The sequence below is a fragment of the Solanum stenotomum genome, chromosome 10, assembly GCF_019186545.1.
Source record: "Solanum stenotomum isolate F172 chromosome 10, ASM1918654v1, whole genome shotgun sequence".
NCBI classification, from domain to species: Eukaryota; Viridiplantae; Streptophyta; class Magnoliopsida; order Solanales; family Solanaceae; genus Solanum; species Solanum stenotomum.
The window spans coordinates 7,865,552-7,885,605 of record NC_064291.1 but is presented as its reverse complement, the minus strand read 5'-3'; the positions used below and the strand labels follow the sequence as shown (position 1 = coordinate 7,885,605).

Below are 20,054 nucleotides of genomic sequence, written 5' to 3'. Positions count from 1 at the left end.
ACTCTAACCGATTCATCCTATTTTTCATTACTTTGTAATTATTTATTATTACTTCCATCAATCACCATACTTTATTATTTCAGCTAAGTGAAGCTATCAACTTATATCAACAATGACACTTTTAAATTTGTGCAAAATCAGTGTGCTTAATTTTTTTAGATCTGTTGTTAATTTTCGTGTTTAACTTCCTAATGCATATCCAGGTTTAGAATAAGTAATGTTTAAAGTTAGATGATTAATTATTTTTTAAGGTTCTGACACTTTGTTAATTCTTTATTAATCAAATCATGGTTGAAATTTTTTAGAGATTTGCTGTTTTGATTTGAAACTTTCTCTTTTATTATAAACTACTTAGAAGAAGGAGAAAATTGGAGATATAGGATGAAGAAAGAAATAGAGGAACAAGAGGAGAGGTGTGGAGGCTGTGAGGAAGAAGAAAGAATTAAGAAGAAAAGAAATTGGTTGGGTTTGGGGTAATGGGCGTAAGGAAGAAGAAGAAGAAATGGAAAAAATTGTATTGGCTGAAAAGAAAAAAGAAAAAGGGTCCTATTTAATATTTTTTTCTTTATTTACGCGCTGATATTGTTATAATTTGCCACATCAGCCATTCAAGTGATATAAAATTCACTTGTAATAAGATAAGGGGGGTAAATAATTACCCGCAAAGTTAAAGTATTAAAGTAAGTTTTACTGCCAAGTTCAAAGGTGTTTTTATGTATTTTCCCTAAATGTAATTCGCTATTTCTCATAAGAAAAATAAGACTAATATGTGTAAGAGTAAAATATGTACTATAACTCGTACGTAAGACTATATAATATATTCTCCAAATTATAGCTACTTATAAAATTTCTCCAAAAATTAAAAAATAATTCATTTAAAAAACAAAACGTGCAATTTTATGTCTAAAGATCCCTAATCTCAAAATTAATTCGAATGATCGACACGAATCAACCCGTATAAGAACTGTTATTGTTGACACAAGCATAGATGGTAATCAGTGTGTTACGTCCTCAGGCTTCATCATTAATGACTTATTTAAGGGAAAAAGGACAAATATACCCCCGAACGTTTGAAAATGGTATGTCAATATCCTTCGTCATACTTTTCGTCCATCAAAGCCCTTGCCATCCAATAATCAGTACACATTTACCCCTCCCACTAACGGAGCACTGATTGTGTACACGTGTCGCAATCCTATGCCACAACCCGGTTGACCAATTTTTTTACCCAAATTTCAAAAACCCGCCCATAATCCAATTAACCCACCTAATTTACCCACAAATAAACTCTTTAAAATCCTAAAGTTTATTTATTTATGTTAAACTTTACACGCGTTTTAAAAAATATGATTATAATAAAAAAAATTATTGTAATACTCCTATTAATTAATCAATTGTTTTTGTAAAACTTAATTTTTGAAATTATGTTTTCAACAACTTACATACTAATCACTTTTCCTTAACAACGTGGGTCCCACATTTTCCATTATTCTTTTTTGTAATTCTTTTGTTGCTTTCTTCAAAATTCATTTCCTACTGTTCCTCTGGTTCTTGCAATGAAGAAAAAAATGGGAATTTCATGGAGTAAAAGACATCAAAATCATCACCTCCACCGCCTCCTCCTCCGTTGCTGCTGTCGTTGTCTTCTGCTATTGCTCCGCCCTTTCCTTCCCTCCCCCACCACCTCCCCACCCAACCTACTTCTTACTTGCAGCTTCTACAACACCTTCCCCTTCCCGAAACCCTTATCCTTTACTAACTCCTCCTTCCAATTCGAATTACCATTTTAATTTCAATCAGTCCAGTATGGTACTAGATCTGTAATCTATCAAAATTAGAATAATCCTCACAGTAATTATGGATCGGGTGGGTATCGGCCTCCGCCGCCACCTCCACCGCCCATTGTCGGCGGTGTCGTATGTGGATTATCAAAATGCGAAGAAGATTAAAAATGATGTTAATGTTCATAAGGATACTATCAGGGTCTTGATGAATTCAATAAGGATTTTCATTTTTCTTTAGGATTTTAGAGAGTTTATTTGTGGGCAGAGGCGAATCTAGGATTTTTCGAACATGGGTGCACCAAGTAAAATGTATTGAAGTGAGAATTGATCCTTAATCCTCAAGGTCAAAAGCTCAACATTTAACCATGTGGACCATTTAGACTTCTTGTAGTACGGGTGCAAAAATATAATATTATACAAAATCTTAAAAAATATACATATAAAATATCTAATTTTACGAAAAGACCACGGGTGCGGGTGCCCTATTTTTTGGCTGTAAATTCGCCACTGTTTGTGGGTAAATCAGGTGGGTTAAATGGGTTATGGGTAGGTTTTGAAATTTGGGTTAAAAAATTGGTCAACTCGGATTGTAGCGTAGGATTGCGTCACATGTACACAATAAGTGCTCCGTTAGTGGGAGGGGTAAATGCGTACTGATTATTGGACGACAAGGGCTTTGATGAATGAAAAGTATGACGAAGGGTATTGACATACCATTTTCAAAAGTTCGGGGGTATATTTGTCCTTTTTCCCCTTATTTAAAGGATAAAACGTACAATTTTATGGCTAAAAGATCCATACCCATAGGAAAAAAGTCCAAACAGTGACCCGACCCGACCCGAATTGCCATTGTTGACACAGGAAGTGATGGTAATCAGTGTGTTGCATCTTTCACGCTTCATCAATGAGAACCCATTTGTCTACCTGCTGTGGCCTTCTCTTCAACACTTTGCCACTAACTTCTCCGCTCAGTAGACTAACAATGGCAAGAAGCAATACATCAAAGCCTAAAGTCGACAAACTGCAACAGCTACTTCATTCTGACCCTTCTGGTAAAACCCCCTTCTTCTTTTTTTCAAGAAAAGTTGAATCTTTTTATCTCAATATACAAATTTGATTATCTGTAATGATAGGTGGTTGGGATAAATGTTGGGAGAAAGGAATGACACCTTGGGATTTGGGTCAGCCTACCCCAATTCTTGTTCATCTTCATCAAACAGGTACCCTTCCTAAAGGCAGGGCTCTGATCCCTGGTTGTGGCAGTGTAAGTTCCTGTAAAAGCCCTTTGGGGCAATTTTATTGTTATACTTGATGATTTGTCTAATAAGAAAAAAAAATAGGGTTATCTGCAATTTAGCTTACTGGTAATGTCCAGATATTGAGAGGTTAGCGCAGTAGCTCCCAAGGGTGTGGCCTAGTGCTCAATGAAGTGGTTGAGAGTCATCGGAGACGAAAAAATACTAGATGATTTTTGGCATTTGTCGTAACCTTGGTTGACAAAGTTACCTGGAAGCTGTTGTTGTTGGGAGGGGGCATATATCCTGTGGAATTAGTTGAGGTGCGCGAAGCTAGTCTGAACACCAGGTTCACAAAACAAAAGAAAAGAAATTGAGAGGTTTTCCATAATTATGGAATGACAGCTGAATTCTATAGTTTCTCTGAGTTTTCCTCGTAAGAAAGTCAAGTAGAATGTTTTCTTCTAATCAATACACATCATGAGCTCAGCCACTAGGCTAGTGTAATCCCACAAGTGGATTTGAGGAGGGTGGTGTGTATGCGGACCTTACCCCTAAGTTGTGAAGCTAGAGAGGTTGTTTCTGTCTTTCCGATAGATCCTCGGAAACACGCCATGAGATCAACCATGTATTTCGTATGCAAGAAATGAGTCCAATATTGTCATTAGAAGGATATTATACACCCAAATATTCATGGGTATAATCATCCGATTTGGTCTTTCAGTTTTTCCTTTTGTTTTATCACGCGCAGAACCACCTTGTTGTACTGCTTAATTGCACGAAAAGCTTCTTTTCTTTCTTTTTGCTGTTCTGGTACTGTTTCTTTTTGATTAGTTGAAGTATATGTTGTGACAGGGTCATGATGTGGTGGCAATTGCTAGCCCTGAACGCTTTGTTGTTGGCTTGGATGTATCAGAAAATGCTATTAAGCAAGCTACAAAAGTAAGAGCTAATACTTTTGTTTTCCTTGATTTGGTTCTCCAAAGTTTCAAAGATTTATGTTACAAGACTGCAATATTATGCAACCTCTCTGCTTAGTCTTCAGTACTTACCTGTCTTTTGAGGTATAGTTTACTTTTCAATGCAATGTGCAGTGGAAACTAAATGATTTCAAGACTGTTTTTGCCATAGGTGCATCTTTGGCTAAAAAATTTCCCTTCTGCAAACAAGCATTTGAATGAACATCTCTTAAAAGATTATGTTGGAAGTCTGTTTCTCGTGGACTAAAAGAGATATGGCATATGGCATTTGTCAGAATCCAATTAGGAAGGCGTTAGGTCTGTAACCATTTGAGACAGTATGGTGGGAACAATTTCTAGGAGATTGGGTGATGGAAGGTGTAATTCATCTTTAATGGGAAATGTCCTTCTGATTGTATATACCTTTATGTTTTCTTTGTTGTTCAACACGGTGGGGAGGTGATGTTTGAGGGTAATGCTTTCTAGGAGACACCATTGTGGGGTAAGGAAGGAGCTTTGTTTAGGTAATTTGGCATGTTCTATAATCGATTGTAGGAAGAGGAGTATCGGATCCTTGAGAGCCAAATGTTATGTAATAGAAACTGACCAGGAGCTAGAAGTAGCCAGCTACAGATTCTGAATGAAACTCAAATTTTCTATTGCATGTATATTCTTATTACATTCTCTTTTGTTTTATTGGGTGGATAATTTTTTTCATTCTTCGATCACTTAGCTATGTCTTTCTCAGTTTGGTTGTTGATTGTGCTCCTTTATGAAAATCGTGAATTTTGATCTTGGGTGTTTCACCTTCTTGTCCAGAATTTTGAGTGACACAGAAGCTCAATTATGCGACTGACATTTAATATTTCTATTGTCATTGTGGTCAAAGAAATGCAAATTCAGAGTAGCACTCTAGCCAACACAAACGTTTATGTTCCATTAGTTGTCTGTTGTTCTTGAGGACCCTTTTCAATTCTTAGTTCTAACTTCTTGAATTGGTTCAGAGGACAGGTTTATAGTAGTAATTTGTTGGTTTAGTTCATACATTCTGATGCTTTCTCAAAGTATCTACACTTTTTTTTGCACAAGGTAGCTGTTTTCATCATCAAAAAGTGCGGAGAATTTTGCTTTCCTAGAGGCAGATTTCTTCTCCTGGCGTCCCACTCAATTGTTTGATCTTATCTTTGACTACACGTAAGATTTGCATGACCATGAGTTTTCTTATCTTACGAAATGACCAGTTGTGTGACAGCATTACTTTCAAATTGGCAGTTTCTTTTGTGCCATTGAGCCAGAGATGAGATCACGATGGGCCAGTAAAATTCGAGATCTTCTAAAACCAGATGGGGAGCTTATAACACTGATTTTTCCGGTTTGTCAATAGTTCTTTTGCCGTTAACTTTCTTCCCTTCTCCTTTACAACTTGTGATCATTTAAATTCTTCCAGTATCATAGGAAGTTTTATGTTATGCTCATGTAATAGATATAATAGAGGATCCGTTAGGTTTCCAAGTGAGTATCCTACAGGATATCAATGAAATTGTCAGTCTTAATGTTTTTGCTGTACCAATTGAAACGTCAGTTACATGCCCTCTTTACCGCAAAGGTGAAGGGGGGAAAGATAGTTGTGTTGCAGGTCACACCTACTATATGCTAAACAAACTGGTAGCTCACTGTAATAATTGACCATGAGTTGGTAGATTGGCTATTCTTGACATTATTTCCTTTTATTTCTTGGTTTTGAGATTCTTGTTGTTTCTCAGATAAGTGACCATGAAGGCGGGCCTCCATATAAAGTATCAGTTTCCAAGTAATCTCTATTTTCTTCTAGTCTATTTCTAGATATGCTCCCCTCAAAGACTTCTCATCTTGTAGCTATAATGTCGTTGAATTTCAGGTAGCTTCTTTCTTGAGTTCATTGATACGAATGACTAACTTTTACAATTTCTCTGACTAGTTATGAAGAAGTCTTGCATCCGATGGGGATCAGGGCAGAGTCGATTGTGGAGAATCACTTGGCTATTCCACCGCGGAGAGTGAGTAAATTTGCTTAGCGTTAGGCAGTGACACTAGCATATTTCCTTTACTGGGATATTGTGTATATCTCTTTAGACAATTTCTCCCTTTGCTAGGAGTCTTAAGTACAATGCTTTTCTTGTTGTCTTTGCAGGGAAGAGAAAAGCTGGGAAGGTGGAAGAGATCAATATGCAAGTCCTTGCTCTGAATATCATTTCACCTTGCAGTGGCATACACAAGATTTTCTATATGTGATATCGACATTTAAAGGAAGTGAACAAATAACAAATCATTATATCGTCACATTACTAATCAAACACAACTCATGTGTAAATTACTATAATTCTCCTCAGCAAGTTTTCATATTATGAAACGTATTTATGGTTGCCTCATCAGAAATAGTATTGAATGCTTCTTTTGTCTGTATAAGCTCTTTCAGTTGCAGCTGTAGATTTCCTGAATGAGTTTTCATATTTGTATCTGTATTCAAGGTACCAAACAACAACTTAAAATCTCATCATTCATTTGAGTATGTAAATTAATCTTTATCAACCTGAGACCTAATCCAAACTTAGGACTCGACCCCGACCTCAACTTGGAACTTGACCCTTAACTCGACCTTGGACTAACCCTAAATTGAGACTTGACCAACAACCTCGACCTGGGATCCAAACTCCGATCTCAACCTCAATCCAGACTCGAGATTCAACCTTGACTCGAGGTTGAGTTTTGTATTAGGGTCATAGTTGAATCCTTAGTTAGGGTTGAGTCCCACAATTCGGGGTTATAGTAGTGTCTTAGGCCGATGTTGGATTTTGGTCCTGTCTCATGTACAGAGTTAGGATTTTGTCGTGGGTTGAGTCCCGAGCTAAAGTTAAGTCTCGAGTCAGGATTAGGGTCAGGGTCGAGTTGTCGAGGCTTGGGTAGAGGGAGGAACGAGTGGTATAGGCCTTTGCAGAAGGTTGGGATGGGGTATCGAGGGTAGGGTGGGCCGTGTGGCGAGGTGGTAGGTCGAGGGGCATTGGGGGCCGGGGAAATGTGGCGTTTGGATGTGGATTAGTCTATTAGATGGTGTTAGTGGGGTGGAGAGGTTGAAAGAGAGTTTCTCATACTTTTGGTAGGAAAGTCATTTTTTTTTTCTTAAATGGGAGGAAAATAAATTTATTTGAAAAATATTTCTCAAATCGTTTTAGCCAACTAAACATGAAAAAGTAGGTTGGAAATAAACATCATCTATTTTTCTTCATACCAAGCACCCCCCTAATGTTCATTTTTTTGAAGTTAGGTTAATACCTATATTGATACTCACATGATTTTAGTTTTTTTTCCTCTCTTCTTCTGTATTATATTTTCGAAAATATATAAAAGTAAATGTCAATAGATAATTAAATAGCAAAGTTAAGGAATCGAATTTACCAAATATCTATGTCGTATGCACGTTGAAGTTTATTATTTTTCAAAAAATAATCTTTGTGGTGAACCTCTTTCCTTATTATAATTAATTACATCTATTGGGAAAAAAACATGCCCTCCAATGTTCCAAAATTTAACGACATTAGTATCCATTGTCTATTACTTTTATTTAGGAAAAAATATTCAACATGATTTCTCTTTAAGTCTTCCAAAATTAACTAATTCAACACAAAGAACATAAGGTATAAAATAAACAATAAATATATAAATGAGAAATTTTCAAAGGAAGAACAGTCAAATATCATGGAGAGTAGTGATAACCATGATGATAGGTATAAACCAAAGACACAAGAGCTAGTTGTAGTTTTTTAAAAAAAATTATTTTGTAAAGTAATTTTTCAAAAGAGGAGTGGGACAATTGAATATTCTTTCACAACTTGAGTATAAAGAATCTTGTTATTGTAAATACAAATGTTTATTAAGGTTTTACGACTGATTGAGGCTAGCTAGTTCATATAATTAAATAAGGTGATATATTAAGGTCAGAGTGTACCTTGATTGGAATAAGCATGAGATATTATGACTTATTGAGGGTAAAATATAAAATCAAGGAGGTCATTCTCAAAAAAAGATTTTCATTCTCAAAAATATATAATCAAGGAGGTGATATATTAATTGATTTTAAGTGGTTAACTAATCTACGTATGGGTATTTGAAGGCATGTGCAAAAGTTTTTTTAAAAATTTGAATTGAATGTGTCTAACAAGAATATTTTATCATGTGTGTAGATGCTCAAATTAGAACAAAATGTAATTCAAATTTCAAAATGAATTTTACTGACAAATTTAAGAGACTGTTGATGATGTACTGATCATTAAGCCAAATATTTTTTTTGTAAGGTGGAGAGAGAAGAGTGAGACAATAGTAAAAATAAAATGAAAATGAAGAGAAAAAAAAAGATTGAGATTTTTTATTTTGGTTGATTTTCTTCCTTTTCTATTGAATGGCAAAATGCACCTTTACTACGACTTTCCCTATTTACCTCTAATTCGAAATATGGCAATTTTCCTTAAAAGAAAACCATAAGAAAAGAAAGGATGAAGAGAAAATAACCATATTATTTCAAAGGATTGTTAGATTATAATATCAGAAATTGTAATACAAGAATTAAAAATCACTTGATTATTTTATATAGTGCATAAAATTTTCATATATATATATTGTTAGGTGTATTATAATGAGAATATTAGTACAATCTTTATAAGAAAATTACGTATAATTTTAAATATGAAAAATGTATATAAAGAGGGATATGATAACTCACCATCACACTAACAATTAAGAAGCAAAATTAAATATAGTGAACAACATTTTGTTATTGATATTAAAAGTCAAAATTATGTTGATATCGATACACGAAAACATACTCTAAACAATAAGGTAAAAGAAAAAACAAACTACATTATATATGGAAGGAATAATATAACGTTAATTAGCAATAACAGAAAAAATTATGGTAAAACAGAAGGTGATACAACTTATATTTGTGCTCAAAAAACCCCGGAAATCATCTTTCAAGAAACTTTACATTATATTATACATAATATATATAAATTGAAGGAAACATCTATCCTCGATTACCAATTTGTGCATTATTACTTCTCAATGGTGTAGTGAAGTCATATGTACAAATGAATACAAGAGGCTAACAAGGAAAATAATCTTAAGCTTTTATATTCATCTGTACACATAACCTACACCCACTACACCATTAAGGAGTAATGAACAAAATAGTAACGAAGAGAATCGTTCCATAAACTAATCTACTTAGTAGATATAACTCTTTCATCCAATTTCACTTCTATAAATAATAATGTAACGTAAAAAACATTAATAAGAATAGTAACATTTTAAAAAAATAATTGAAAAATAAAATAAAATTTTATCATTGTTATCTTCATCTGAATATTTATCTGAATTATATACAAATATTTTTAAAATAATTTTTTTATTTATAAAACCAAAAAAAAAAAAAAAATTCTAAAAAAACCTAGCCAACACACCCAAAATAGATAATTGTTTTTTTTTTCTTATAAAAAAATATTTCTCTATTTAAAAAATAGAAAAGAGTGACAGTTTTTATTAAAACATTTCTATCCGTAGAATGAGAGCAAGCTCCGCCTAATTCCCTCCTCAATTCCCTCTTCATTTTCATGCATGTCCACTTTCTTCTCTCTTCACTCATATTTTCCCATTTTGTTTCAATATTACTTTTTCTTTCTCTTTTACGTCAACGTGTTGTTAAAATCCTGAATCGGTCTCTCCAAGATTATCTCAATTTTCAAATTTATTTGAACATACAATAGAATACAATACAATGGACGTGGTGGAGAAATTTGAAGACGACGAGAAAAATGCATTAGAAGGTCTAACCGAAGCTCCACCACCACGACGAAAAGCACATTCGTATAGCCATCAACTCCGTACAAATACAGGTACCCATCATAAACGTCATCACCAAATCCGTAACCACAGCCTCGATGTTGATTATATGCCTAATAGCATTAATAACTCCGGCCTATACGAAGAAGATTCCTCTGATGATGATAATGAAGGTTTCTATCCTTATTCGACTAATTCAAATGAAATTAGTTGTAGTAGTAGTAATAATAGTACTACCACGACGACCACTGCTTGTGCTGCTGCTGCTGTTTCAGCTGATAGACAGGATTTTCATTTGATGACTCAGAATTTTAGTGGACTTGGTGTGATTCCTGATTGTTTGGATGATGATCAGCAACTTCCATTGCCGGAATTTGCTGCATCTGGTGGTGGAGTTGGAATGTTTAAAGTACCAACTCGTGCTGCTGTGCATCCGTCTCGTCCATCGTGCCACGAGTTGAGACCTCATCCCCTTAGAGAAACTCAGGTAACAAAATCTCTTAATTTGGTCCTTTTTTAAAAAAATTACATTGGGGTCGGGGAATGGGAAATGGGGGAGGGGATTGTAAGGTGGGGAATTAGAATTCTGACTAATAAGTGAAACTTCAGGTAGTCAACCAAACTAAGCTGCTAAGATCTCCTTTTTAACTTTTGTCATTTTTGTACTATTATTGTTTATGTGTTTTGGGGGAAGGTAAAAAATGTCCTCATTCGTAGAAAATATGTTAGTATGTCTGTTTCAATCTGTTTGTTTGGTTTTGACTCGACTTGACATGGAAGTTAAAAATGTAACGAAAACTTTTGAATCTTGTAGTTTTAAGCTAAAGATATGTAGACTAAGAAAGGAAAGTAAGAGAAACAAAATTGAAATGGAGGGGGTAATTTTATCCTTCGTTATACTCTTGAGTTGATTCATACACTTGTCTTACCAAATTGTGTTGTAGTTTACCTAGATCCAAATGGAGCTCTAGCTTGAGTGGGAAAATGATGGGAAGTGGTGAGTGAAATGGGAGCAGCCATATTTAGAACCTCCTCCATTTAGATTTGTCCAAGGATGTCCATTGTATGTAGTAATAAACATAATTAAGTTGAAACAATATTAAAAATGGAAGAGAGGGTCTTCATGAACAGTAGATGTCTTCATGTTGATTTTCTCCTCATTTTAATGAAACATAATTTCAGGTTGGGAGATTTTTGAGGACTATTGCCTGCACAGACACACAACTATGGGCAGGACAAGAATGTGGTGTAAGAGTATGGAATTTCTCGGATCAATATGAGGCAGGATTAGGATTTAATGGAAGAGCAAAAAGAGGCGATGAGGATGCTGCACCATTTTACGAGTCAGTAAATACATCGCCTGCTATATGCTTGATAGTTGATAGTGGGAATAAGTTGGTATGGAGTGGGCATAAGGATGGAAAGATTAGATCTTGGAGGATGGACCAACCTAATTCTGATGATTCTCCTTTTAAGGAAGGCCTCTCTTGGCAGGCTCATCGCGGTTCAGTTCTTTCGATGGTCATATCTTCTTATGGTAATAACTAATTTTCCTTCACACATGTGTAATATACATATGTTCCAAGATCAATGTTTACAATAAGCTCAAGGTTGCGATATACTTAACATTCTCAACACATATGCTCCAACAAGATATTCTTTGTTTCTTGGAAATCTATGATTTTTCCTTATGTTATTCTGTTTTACAGATCATTGTGAAACTCACTTGCTAATAACTTATATCAGCGTTTTAAATACCAGTGAATGACTTCTTGCTTCTAGTTGTGTTCCAAATGACAACTATGACTAATTGCTTGTTGATCCAGGTGATATATGGTCTGGGTCTGAGGGTGGAGTCATAAAGGTCTGGCCATGGGAATCTGTTGAGAAGTCCCTCTCTTTATCACCAGAGGAAAAACATATGGCTGCTTTACTCGTAGAAAGGTCAGCGATTGACCTTAGGACCCTAGTCACAGTAAATGGTGTGTGTAACATCTCATCTTCTGAGGTGAAGTGTCTGTTATCTGATCATGTACGGGCGAAAGTGTGGGCAGCTGGTTCTTTATCCTTCTCATTATGGTATGTCCCTCATTGTTGCGTCCATCAGAAATTTTATGCAATGCATTTCTTTCGACGTTTAAGTCATAGGAAATAGTCAAGAGTTTCTTTACAGATTAGTTGTCACTCCTAATAACTCCGATAGTTGGGAAACTGCAGGGATGCACGGAATAGGGAACTCTTGAAAGTGTACAATGTAGAAGGTCAGATTGAGAATCGGGTTGATATATCATCAGTGCAAGACCAATCAACGGAAGACGATCTAAATGTTAAGTTTGTTTCTAAATCCAAAAAGGAAAAGTCACAGGGAAGTAGCTTTTTGCAGCGGTCACGTAATGCTATAATGGGAGCTGCAGATGCTGTTCGTCGAGTTGCAACAAAGGGGGCATTTGTAGAAGATAGTAAGAAAACAGAAGTTCTTGTGCTTGCAGCTGATGGAATGATTTGGAGTGGATGTTCAAGTGGTTTACTTGTCCAGTGGGATGGGAATGGCAACCGTTTGCAAGATTTTCATCACCACCGTTGTGCAGTTCTGTGCTTATGTGCTCATGGTTCTCGAATATGGGTTGGCTACGTAAGTGGTATGGTACAGGCACTGGACCTTGATGGGAATTTACTAGCTGGTTGGGTTGCACATAATGGGCCTGTAATAAAAATGGCAGTTGGGAATGACTATGTTTATAGCTTGGCAAACCATGGTGGTATACGTGGATGGAACCTTACGTCTCCAGGGCCTATTGACAACATTTTACGACCACAATTAGCTGAGAAAGAAAATCTATACACTAGTCAAGAAAATGTCAGGGTTTTAATTGGAACCTGGAATGTCGGTCAAGGAAGGGCCTCCCAGGAAGCACTTGCAACATGGCTCGGTTCTGCAGTTTCAGATGTCGGGATTATTGTAGTTGGGTTGCAAGAAGTAGAAATGGGAGCAGGTTTTCTTGCTATGTCTGCTGCGAAAGAAACTGTAAGCTATCGACTAACACCCTTAGATGTATACTCATGTGTTTGTAGAGCTAACAGTAAGATGCTCTATTTAGATGTAAAAACTTATGTATGTAGCGGTATCCTAATAATTCATGTCAACTTTAGGTAGGACTGGAAGGAAGTTCTGTTGGACAATGGTGGCAGGATGCGATAGGGAAGGCACTGAACGAAGGATCAGCTTTTGAACGAGTAGGATCAAGACAACTAGCTGCCTTGCTTATTGCTATATGGTATGAACCTTTGTAGATTCGGATGATCTCTTCTCTATTTTGTAGGCTGAAGTCCTCCCCAGTCTTTCTCATCGTACCTCATCCTTAATTAAGATTCGTCTTTCTGACTGAATGGGGGTGAAATAGCCATCCCATTGGCTCCTGCATGTGAATAATAATAATCTAGATTCCACTCTGTAACTCAGGGTGAGAAAATCTATAAGGAATCATGTGGGGGACCTAGATGTTGGAGCAGTTGCGTGTGGAATAGGGCGTGCAATTGGTAATAAGGTAAGTTTAGCTCGGCTTCTTTAGATAATAAATCACTTCTCAAACCAGTCAGGAACTGTTGTTTTCTCCTTCGGAACAATAAAATGTCTGATATAACTGTATCATGGTTACACATTTCCAAATGCAGGGTGGAGTTGGTCTGAGGTTAAGAGTCTTTGATCGAATAATGTGCTTTACAAACTGTCATTTTGCCGCACATTTAGAAGCAGTCAACCGTCGCAATGCTGATTTTAACCATATATTTAGAACAATGGTTTTCACCAAATCCTCCAGCCTTCTAAATAATTCTGTTGGTATGCTCCTTTTACCTGTTTTTATCTTCTCCATGTATTGATTTTGGCTCTTTACTCATCTGACTTGTATGGATCCTCCTCTCTTGCAGCTGGTGTCTCATCTTCTGCCCAGATGCTTCGCGGTGCAAATGTCTGGGCCTGAAATTGTAGTAATTATCACATCTTGTTATCTTATGTATTTCATGTTAAACTAACTCTTTTTATTATGACATAGACTGCACAAATTAATCCAGACGAAGGAAGACCCGAGCTTGGTGAAGCTGACTTGGTCATATTCACTGGTGATTTCAACTATCGTCTTTTTGGAATATCGTATGATGAAGCAAGGGACTTTGTGTCACAAAGATGCTTCGATTGGCTTCGAGAAAAAGATCAACTGAAAGCAGAAATGATAAGTGGTAAGGTTTTCCAAGGGATGAGGGAAGCAATCATCAGATTTCCTCCAACTTACAAGTTTGAAAGGGGAAAACCAGGATTAGGAGGTGAGACATATTTGTAATCAACTCATCTTCTTACTTTTTTCTTTCCAAACAACCGTTTCGTTTCAAGGACCAGTTAGATACATCTCTTTTTTCAAATTTCAGGATATGATTCGGGGGAGAAGAAACGAATTCCAGCTTGGTGTGACCGAGTACTATATAGAGACAACAGGGCAACTCCTTCAGTAGAATGCAGTTTACAATGTCCTGTAGTTGCTTCCATTATACAGTAAGGCTGCATTCGTTTTTATTAAAATTAAGACGTTTGAATCTGAATGTACATCTGAATGATTATGATGGTGTCTATAGATTTGAACACTGAATGATTAAGATCGTTTGTTTTTTAACATCTGAATATGCTTAAGGCTTTCGTCACATCGGCCCTTCTTGCTTGCATCATCTTGAAACTTTGTATTTTTCTCATGTGTTGTAGGTATGAGGCTTGCATGGAAGTGACAGAAAGTGATCATAAACCAGTAAGGTGCAAGTTTCATGTTGAAATTGCTCATGTTGATAGATCAGTTAGGAGACAAATGTTTGGTGATATTTTCCAGAACAATGAAAAACTCAAGTCATTACTACAAGAATTTCGTTATATTCCGGAAACTCTAGTTAGCACTAGCCAGATAGTTCTTCAGAATCAAGACACATACAACTTAAGAATCAGCAGCAGAAGCAGAGAAGACAAACTTTTTTTCCAGATAACTTGTGGAGGTCAATCCACCATCAAAGAGGATGAGCAAGCATCAGAGTATCATCCGAGAGCGTCTTTTGGTTTTCCCCGGTGGCTTGAGGTAAGTTCTTCATTTCCTAGATGCTCGTACGTCGTAACTCTCTCTTCTTGTACATGTTACCATGTTTCAAGGCAATGGAAGACAATGTCTATTCATATGTTTAACCGAGTTCTAACACCTCTTCTTGAGTCCAATGAGTTTATTTTATCATTATTATTACTCCCTCGGTTTCAATTTGTTTGTCTTACTTTCCTTTTTAGTTCGTTTCAAAATCTCTTTAGTTCAAGCATTAGAATGCATTTTGATACACGACTCAAAAAGTCCTCCTTACTTTCTTAAACTCCGTGCCAAGTGAAAATCAGACAAACAAATTAAAGCGGAGGGAGTATTATTATTGTAGTTTTGGTACTTCTTTCTGCAAACACTGCTATCTTATGATTTTGTTATTCAGGTAACACCTGCTTCTGGCATCATCAAACCAGATCAAGCTGCTGAAATCTTGGTACGTCACGAAGAGTTCAATAAGTTAGAAGAAACTGTTGATGGAATACCACAAAGCTGGTGGTGTGAGGATACCAGAGATAAGGAGGTGATTTTGCTGATCAATGTGACAGCCAGTCGCTCAACAGAGGCAAGAACACATAAGGTGAATGTTCGACACAGCTTCTCAGCTAATGCAGTTCGGACAACTTCAAAAAGCAGTTCAAGAAGAAGCCAAGGTGGTAGCTCTCACCATAGATCTGCACTTCGACATGTGGGAAGTGGCTCTGAATCAATGACAGACCATCAAAGCCTTCGGGGTCCTTGATAGCTAGCATGACAAACAAAAAGTTTGATTTTCAAGACAATGCTCAGATGTTTAACTCTTGCGATTTCTTTGCTAGCATTACTACTTGATAGGATCTTGATGTAAATACTCATAGACAAATTTAGTATGGAGCTGAGCCTCCACCTCAAAAATCTCGATAGAGAGGTATAAAGTCACCCACCCATTTTTTGTAGAATCATATCTTAAATTTCTGTATTGATATGCTACTTTTTAACTGAAAACTCTAAGATCAATTTTGCATTTTGATCATATCAGAAAAGACAATTTTGTTCCAGATATGCATACTGCTATGGCAGTTCATTTTTGGTTAAGTTGTTTCACAATCCTATACTGATGTATGATAAATTCAGAGAGAACCTGTGAAAATCTCTCCATGCCAGGACATATACATGCCACATAAGTAAACTACAATAACTGATACACGAAAATCCAGCTCCACGAGCCATCTCAGTATATTAGTAATTGAAGGCAGAACAGTGTGAAAGTTGTTAGAAACTAATTCAGTTTGTTAGTTGACAAACTTCTCTTCTTCTTTTACTGATCAGAAGCATACGAAATCAAAGGTCAGCAGAGTGAGAACTGAGAAGTTAGTATTTGATCATGCAAAGATACTACTGTCTAGTTGGAGCAAGAAATGTTCTACCTCATCATCTGGAAGAGCAGTGGCAAAAAAGCTGTATTTTATAAAGAGAAGAACTACAATGAATTATATCACAAAAAAAAAATAACTTTTTTGTTTGTACATTTTCATTTAGAAGTTTGTTTTGTATATCAGCCATCTACACCTTGCTACCAAGCTGCTCTCTTGTTTTGCTACTTTTTGTAGCCATATAGTAGGAAACTTCCAGATAACTTGCTCTTGAACTACTAAATGTTGTGGAAACAAAACTGAATGATTTGTTAGAGACTCAATCTCGAACTCCTAAGCAAGACTTGCCTCAGGTTGCAAGTTCTAGTGTTGCAAGAACCCCATATCAGAGAATTGCCATATGACTGCGGCATTATTGCATATACTAGTGGAAGCATTCTCTTTAGTTCCTAACTAGCATAAATCCTTCGTATGCTAGACCATTTGGAACCTCGTGCTATGAAGAGACGTTCACCAAACTTTACGGTTTAGAACTGCATATATTAACTTGTCCTTTTCATCCATGGAGCTTGAGATTTGACACCATAGGCAAAAAGTTTTCTGTTTGTTCCTAGACTGCATACATCCTCTTGTAGCTTTCACCATAGAGCTCTGTATCTGATGCCACAGACATAGCGTATGAATGTGAATGAGTCCCTGCCCTTCTTATACTCCTCATCTTTGACTCTTCTAGCCTATGTCGAACCACACAGTAACACATGGAACCAATTGTAGTGATCATTATGGTGCTACCAATCACAGTTGCAAAGATAGCAAGCCATCTTTCTTTCGATCCAACAACCACATAAGCAAGCGAAATAAAGGACACTGAGATGAAGAGACAAGCTGCCCACATGAGCCTGTTTATCCAAAATATGAGTAGCTTCTTTGCTCTCGGTTCAATCACAACCAGAGAGGTCTGGACAACAACAACAGCAATGGAAATAAACAAGGCCATACTGTCAAACAAGAAGAAGATTATGAAAGCTGCTTTTTCAGCTACATTTGCTTCACCAAGCGAAAAGCCATCTTTTTTCTGTTCAACATACTGACCAGGCACAGTAAAGATGGCAGCAAAAGCTACAGTAGCAATAAGGACAGCAACAACTGTGGCATTGTTTATGGCATTGTTGAGACCACTAATGTGGAGCTTCTTCACTTTCTTAGCAATTTTCCGTACTTTGAAGCCTGTCTGACGACTCTGTTGGAGTTGGGACTGAACATCATGTCTTATATCACTGACAGTCTGCTTGAGTTGCTTAGTATTATTTGGGGGCTTCCCATGATCTTTGGAATGGGTAGCTCCCGCCACCTTCAGAATGGAAACAACCTCTGGCATTCCAAACTTTTCTGCAATATCAAGAGCTGTTTCTCCGGACTTATTAATGGCATTCAGATCGATGCATTCAATTGATATCAGACATTGTACCATCTGCAATTGCAACATAGCAGCATTTCAACATGAATGCTAAAAACAGAGAGAGCAAGAGAAGGACAATTTTCTTAAAAGAAAAAATAAATAGAAATTGGGGGTTGGGGAAGAGATTACAAGGTGGGAAACCGAACCCTCGCCAACAAGGTGAAAATTCAGGTAGTCAACCAACTGAGCTACTAAGATTTCCAAGAAAGAAGGACAATGGATTGCCTAAATGGAGCATTTAATCAACCAAAGAACCTAATATTTTTGTTTGTTTCTAGCTGGGTTATTCTTCATTAACCAGGTTTTGAAACAAATCTGTGCCATAACCAGTAAACACATAAATTCTGAAATGATTTTTTAACAGGAAACATACATACAAACAAACACAAACCTGTGGCCGTCCCTTTTTTGTTGCAATATGAAGAGCTCTATTTCCTTTGTTATCTTCCAAGGCCAATACAGAAGGATTCGGTTTTATTAACTCGAGCACAATGCCAACATTTTGTCCTTTTACAGCCATGTGCAAGGCACTTTGGCCTTTACTATCTGTTCGAAAGCCAATCTCAGGATCTTTTCTCAGAAGGGACTTAACTATTTCCAAGTGTCCCATTCTCGCTGCTGTATGGAGCACAGTTTTCCCATTGTTCCGAGCTATCTTAGCAAGGTTCGAATCAATCTCCAGAAGCAGATTTACGACATCAACGTGTCCCTGGGCAGCTGCTGTATGTAAGGCTGTAGAATTGGATGAATCTGTAGCCATAACCAGGTTTGGAAACGAATGTAACAGTTCCTTCAGTACTTCTGCAATGCCATACCATGAAAAAAGTTACTAAGGGGTTTAAGTAAGAAAAGAATGTTCCGAATTCCAGTTTGACATGCGTCATTAGAACAAGCTTCGAGCAATTACCCACTGAATTTTTCTTTTTCCTAACAAACACCTAAGCAATATTTTTATGGCGTTACGACCATTGAAGCAATAATATCAGCTTGATGCAGAGATGTATTTGCCATCATGTTATTCAAATTGTATAGTTATATTGGTCAGACCAATTTGATCTTTAACAACACAGTTTCACAACTTCTCTGAACATTTTACCATATAATTGAGAATAATAGAGCATAACACGGATTTGATCACCATAAAAAGAAATAACAGAAGTGAAGAAATCATGACAAAACACTACATAAAGCATGACTAAGCCTTCTGAAAAAAAGGAACAGTAACTACACCAAAATAGTGAGATAATCGAAGTATAAGAAACAGTAGATAGTAACAGAAATTTAATAACAAGAAACTACATGAGTAATACTACAACGACCGGTATGGATGAAAGATTAATTGCATCAACACCAAATCAGAACTTCATATGATTAATTGAAACTTACCAAGATGACCTTGCTTTGCTGCAACATGGAATGCATCATATCCATTATTTGCTACAAGAGAAGCAACTTGAAGGTCCAAATGTTTCAAAATCTCTACAACTACCAAAGTATGTCCATTTTCTGCAGCAATATATAATGCAGTCTCACCTTGCTGGTTTTGCAAAGACAACAACTCCTTAACCCCTTTGCTATTATCAAACTTTTGAATAATTTCTTTCACCTTTCCTAAATTCCCTGCTCTAGCTGCAAGATGAAGAGGGGAATCCCCTCTTTTCCCTGGTGATTCCTTATCCCTTTTCTTCTCAATACTAAAACTAACTTGCCTCTCCATTACTATCCTAAAACTTTTCTGCTTCTCCATAACCCCATTTTGCTGTTTTTCCATTTTTTCACTTTGAAAACTAACTTCTTTTTCCATAACACTTGTTTCCACTTTCAAATTGTTACAAAAAATCTTGAAGATTTTCTCTAAGTTTAAGCAAAAAGATCACATCTTTGGCTCATTTCTAAGTTCAAAACACTTGAAAACATGGAAAATCTACAGGCCCACAAAATTTTAAAGCAAAAGGAAGCTTCAAGCAAAATCAAGAACTCAAATTCAGACTTAAAAAATTCAAGCTTTCACAAAGTATATTGCTCAAAACCTGATTGTGGATGAAACCCATAAGCTGAAATCAAGAGATATTGTGGATTTTCTGGTCATCAAGGCAGTGGGTAGCTGCTACTTTATTGGGTTCTTGAAAAAAGCCAAAAAATAAAGAAAGTGTTGAGACGAAACTTCCTTCCCAGGTGACATATAAAATCACATGTCAAAATTCTTCTACCTCAAAAATTTTATTTTATTTTTTAAAATTTTTTTTTTTTAGAGGGAAGTATTGGAAACACCATCAA

General features: G+C 36.3%; 3 protein-coding genes across 3 annotated transcripts; 2 read left to right on the top strand and 1 right to left on the bottom strand.

The window, feature by feature from the left end:
- The first annotated feature begins 2,675 nt into the window (after window positions 1-2,675).
- Window positions 2,676-6,432, top strand: LOC125878208 (thiocyanate methyltransferase 1). Its single transcript, XM_049559408.1, has 8 exons — window positions 2,676-2,836; window positions 2,918-3,048; window positions 3,875-3,961; window positions 5,072-5,172; window positions 5,251-5,350; window positions 5,742-5,788; window positions 5,936-6,014; window positions 6,149-6,432. Exons 1-8 carry the CDS (start codon window positions 2,689-2,691, stop codon window positions 6,200-6,202), a joined length of 747 nt encoding a protein of 248 aa, XP_049415365.1. The 5' UTR covers window positions 2,676-2,688; the 3' UTR covers window positions 6,203-6,432.
- Window positions 6,433-9,784: 3,352 nt separating this feature from the next.
- LOC125878183 (type I inositol polyphosphate 5-phosphatase 12-like) lies at window positions 9,785-15,987 on the top strand. The gene is made up of 12 exons (XM_049559373.1): window positions 9,785-10,336; window positions 11,032-11,386; window positions 11,676-11,928; window positions 12,067-12,874; window positions 13,000-13,124; window positions 13,310-13,394; window positions 13,522-13,687; window positions 13,777-13,817; window positions 13,902-14,169; window positions 14,272-14,395; window positions 14,600-14,960; window positions 15,352-15,987. The coding sequence occupies exons 1-12, from the start codon at window positions 9,785-9,787 to the stop codon at window positions 15,706-15,708; spliced, it is 3,495 nt and encodes a 1,164-aa protein (XP_049415330.1). The 3' UTR covers window positions 15,709-15,987.
- Window positions 15,988-16,392: 405 nt separating this feature from the next.
- Window positions 16,393-19,878, bottom strand: LOC125878188 (ankyrin repeat-containing protein At5g02620-like). The gene is made up of 3 exons (XM_049559383.1): window positions 19,164-19,878; window positions 18,169-18,578; window positions 16,393-17,789 (listed from the first exon to the last, which is right to left on the bottom strand). The coding sequence occupies exons 1-3, from the start codon at window positions 19,579-19,581 to the stop codon at window positions 16,929-16,931; spliced, it is 1,689 nt and encodes a 562-aa protein (XP_049415340.1). The 5' UTR covers window positions 19,582-19,878; the 3' UTR covers window positions 16,393-16,928.
- Between the last annotated feature and the right edge of the window lie 176 nt (window positions 19,879-20,054).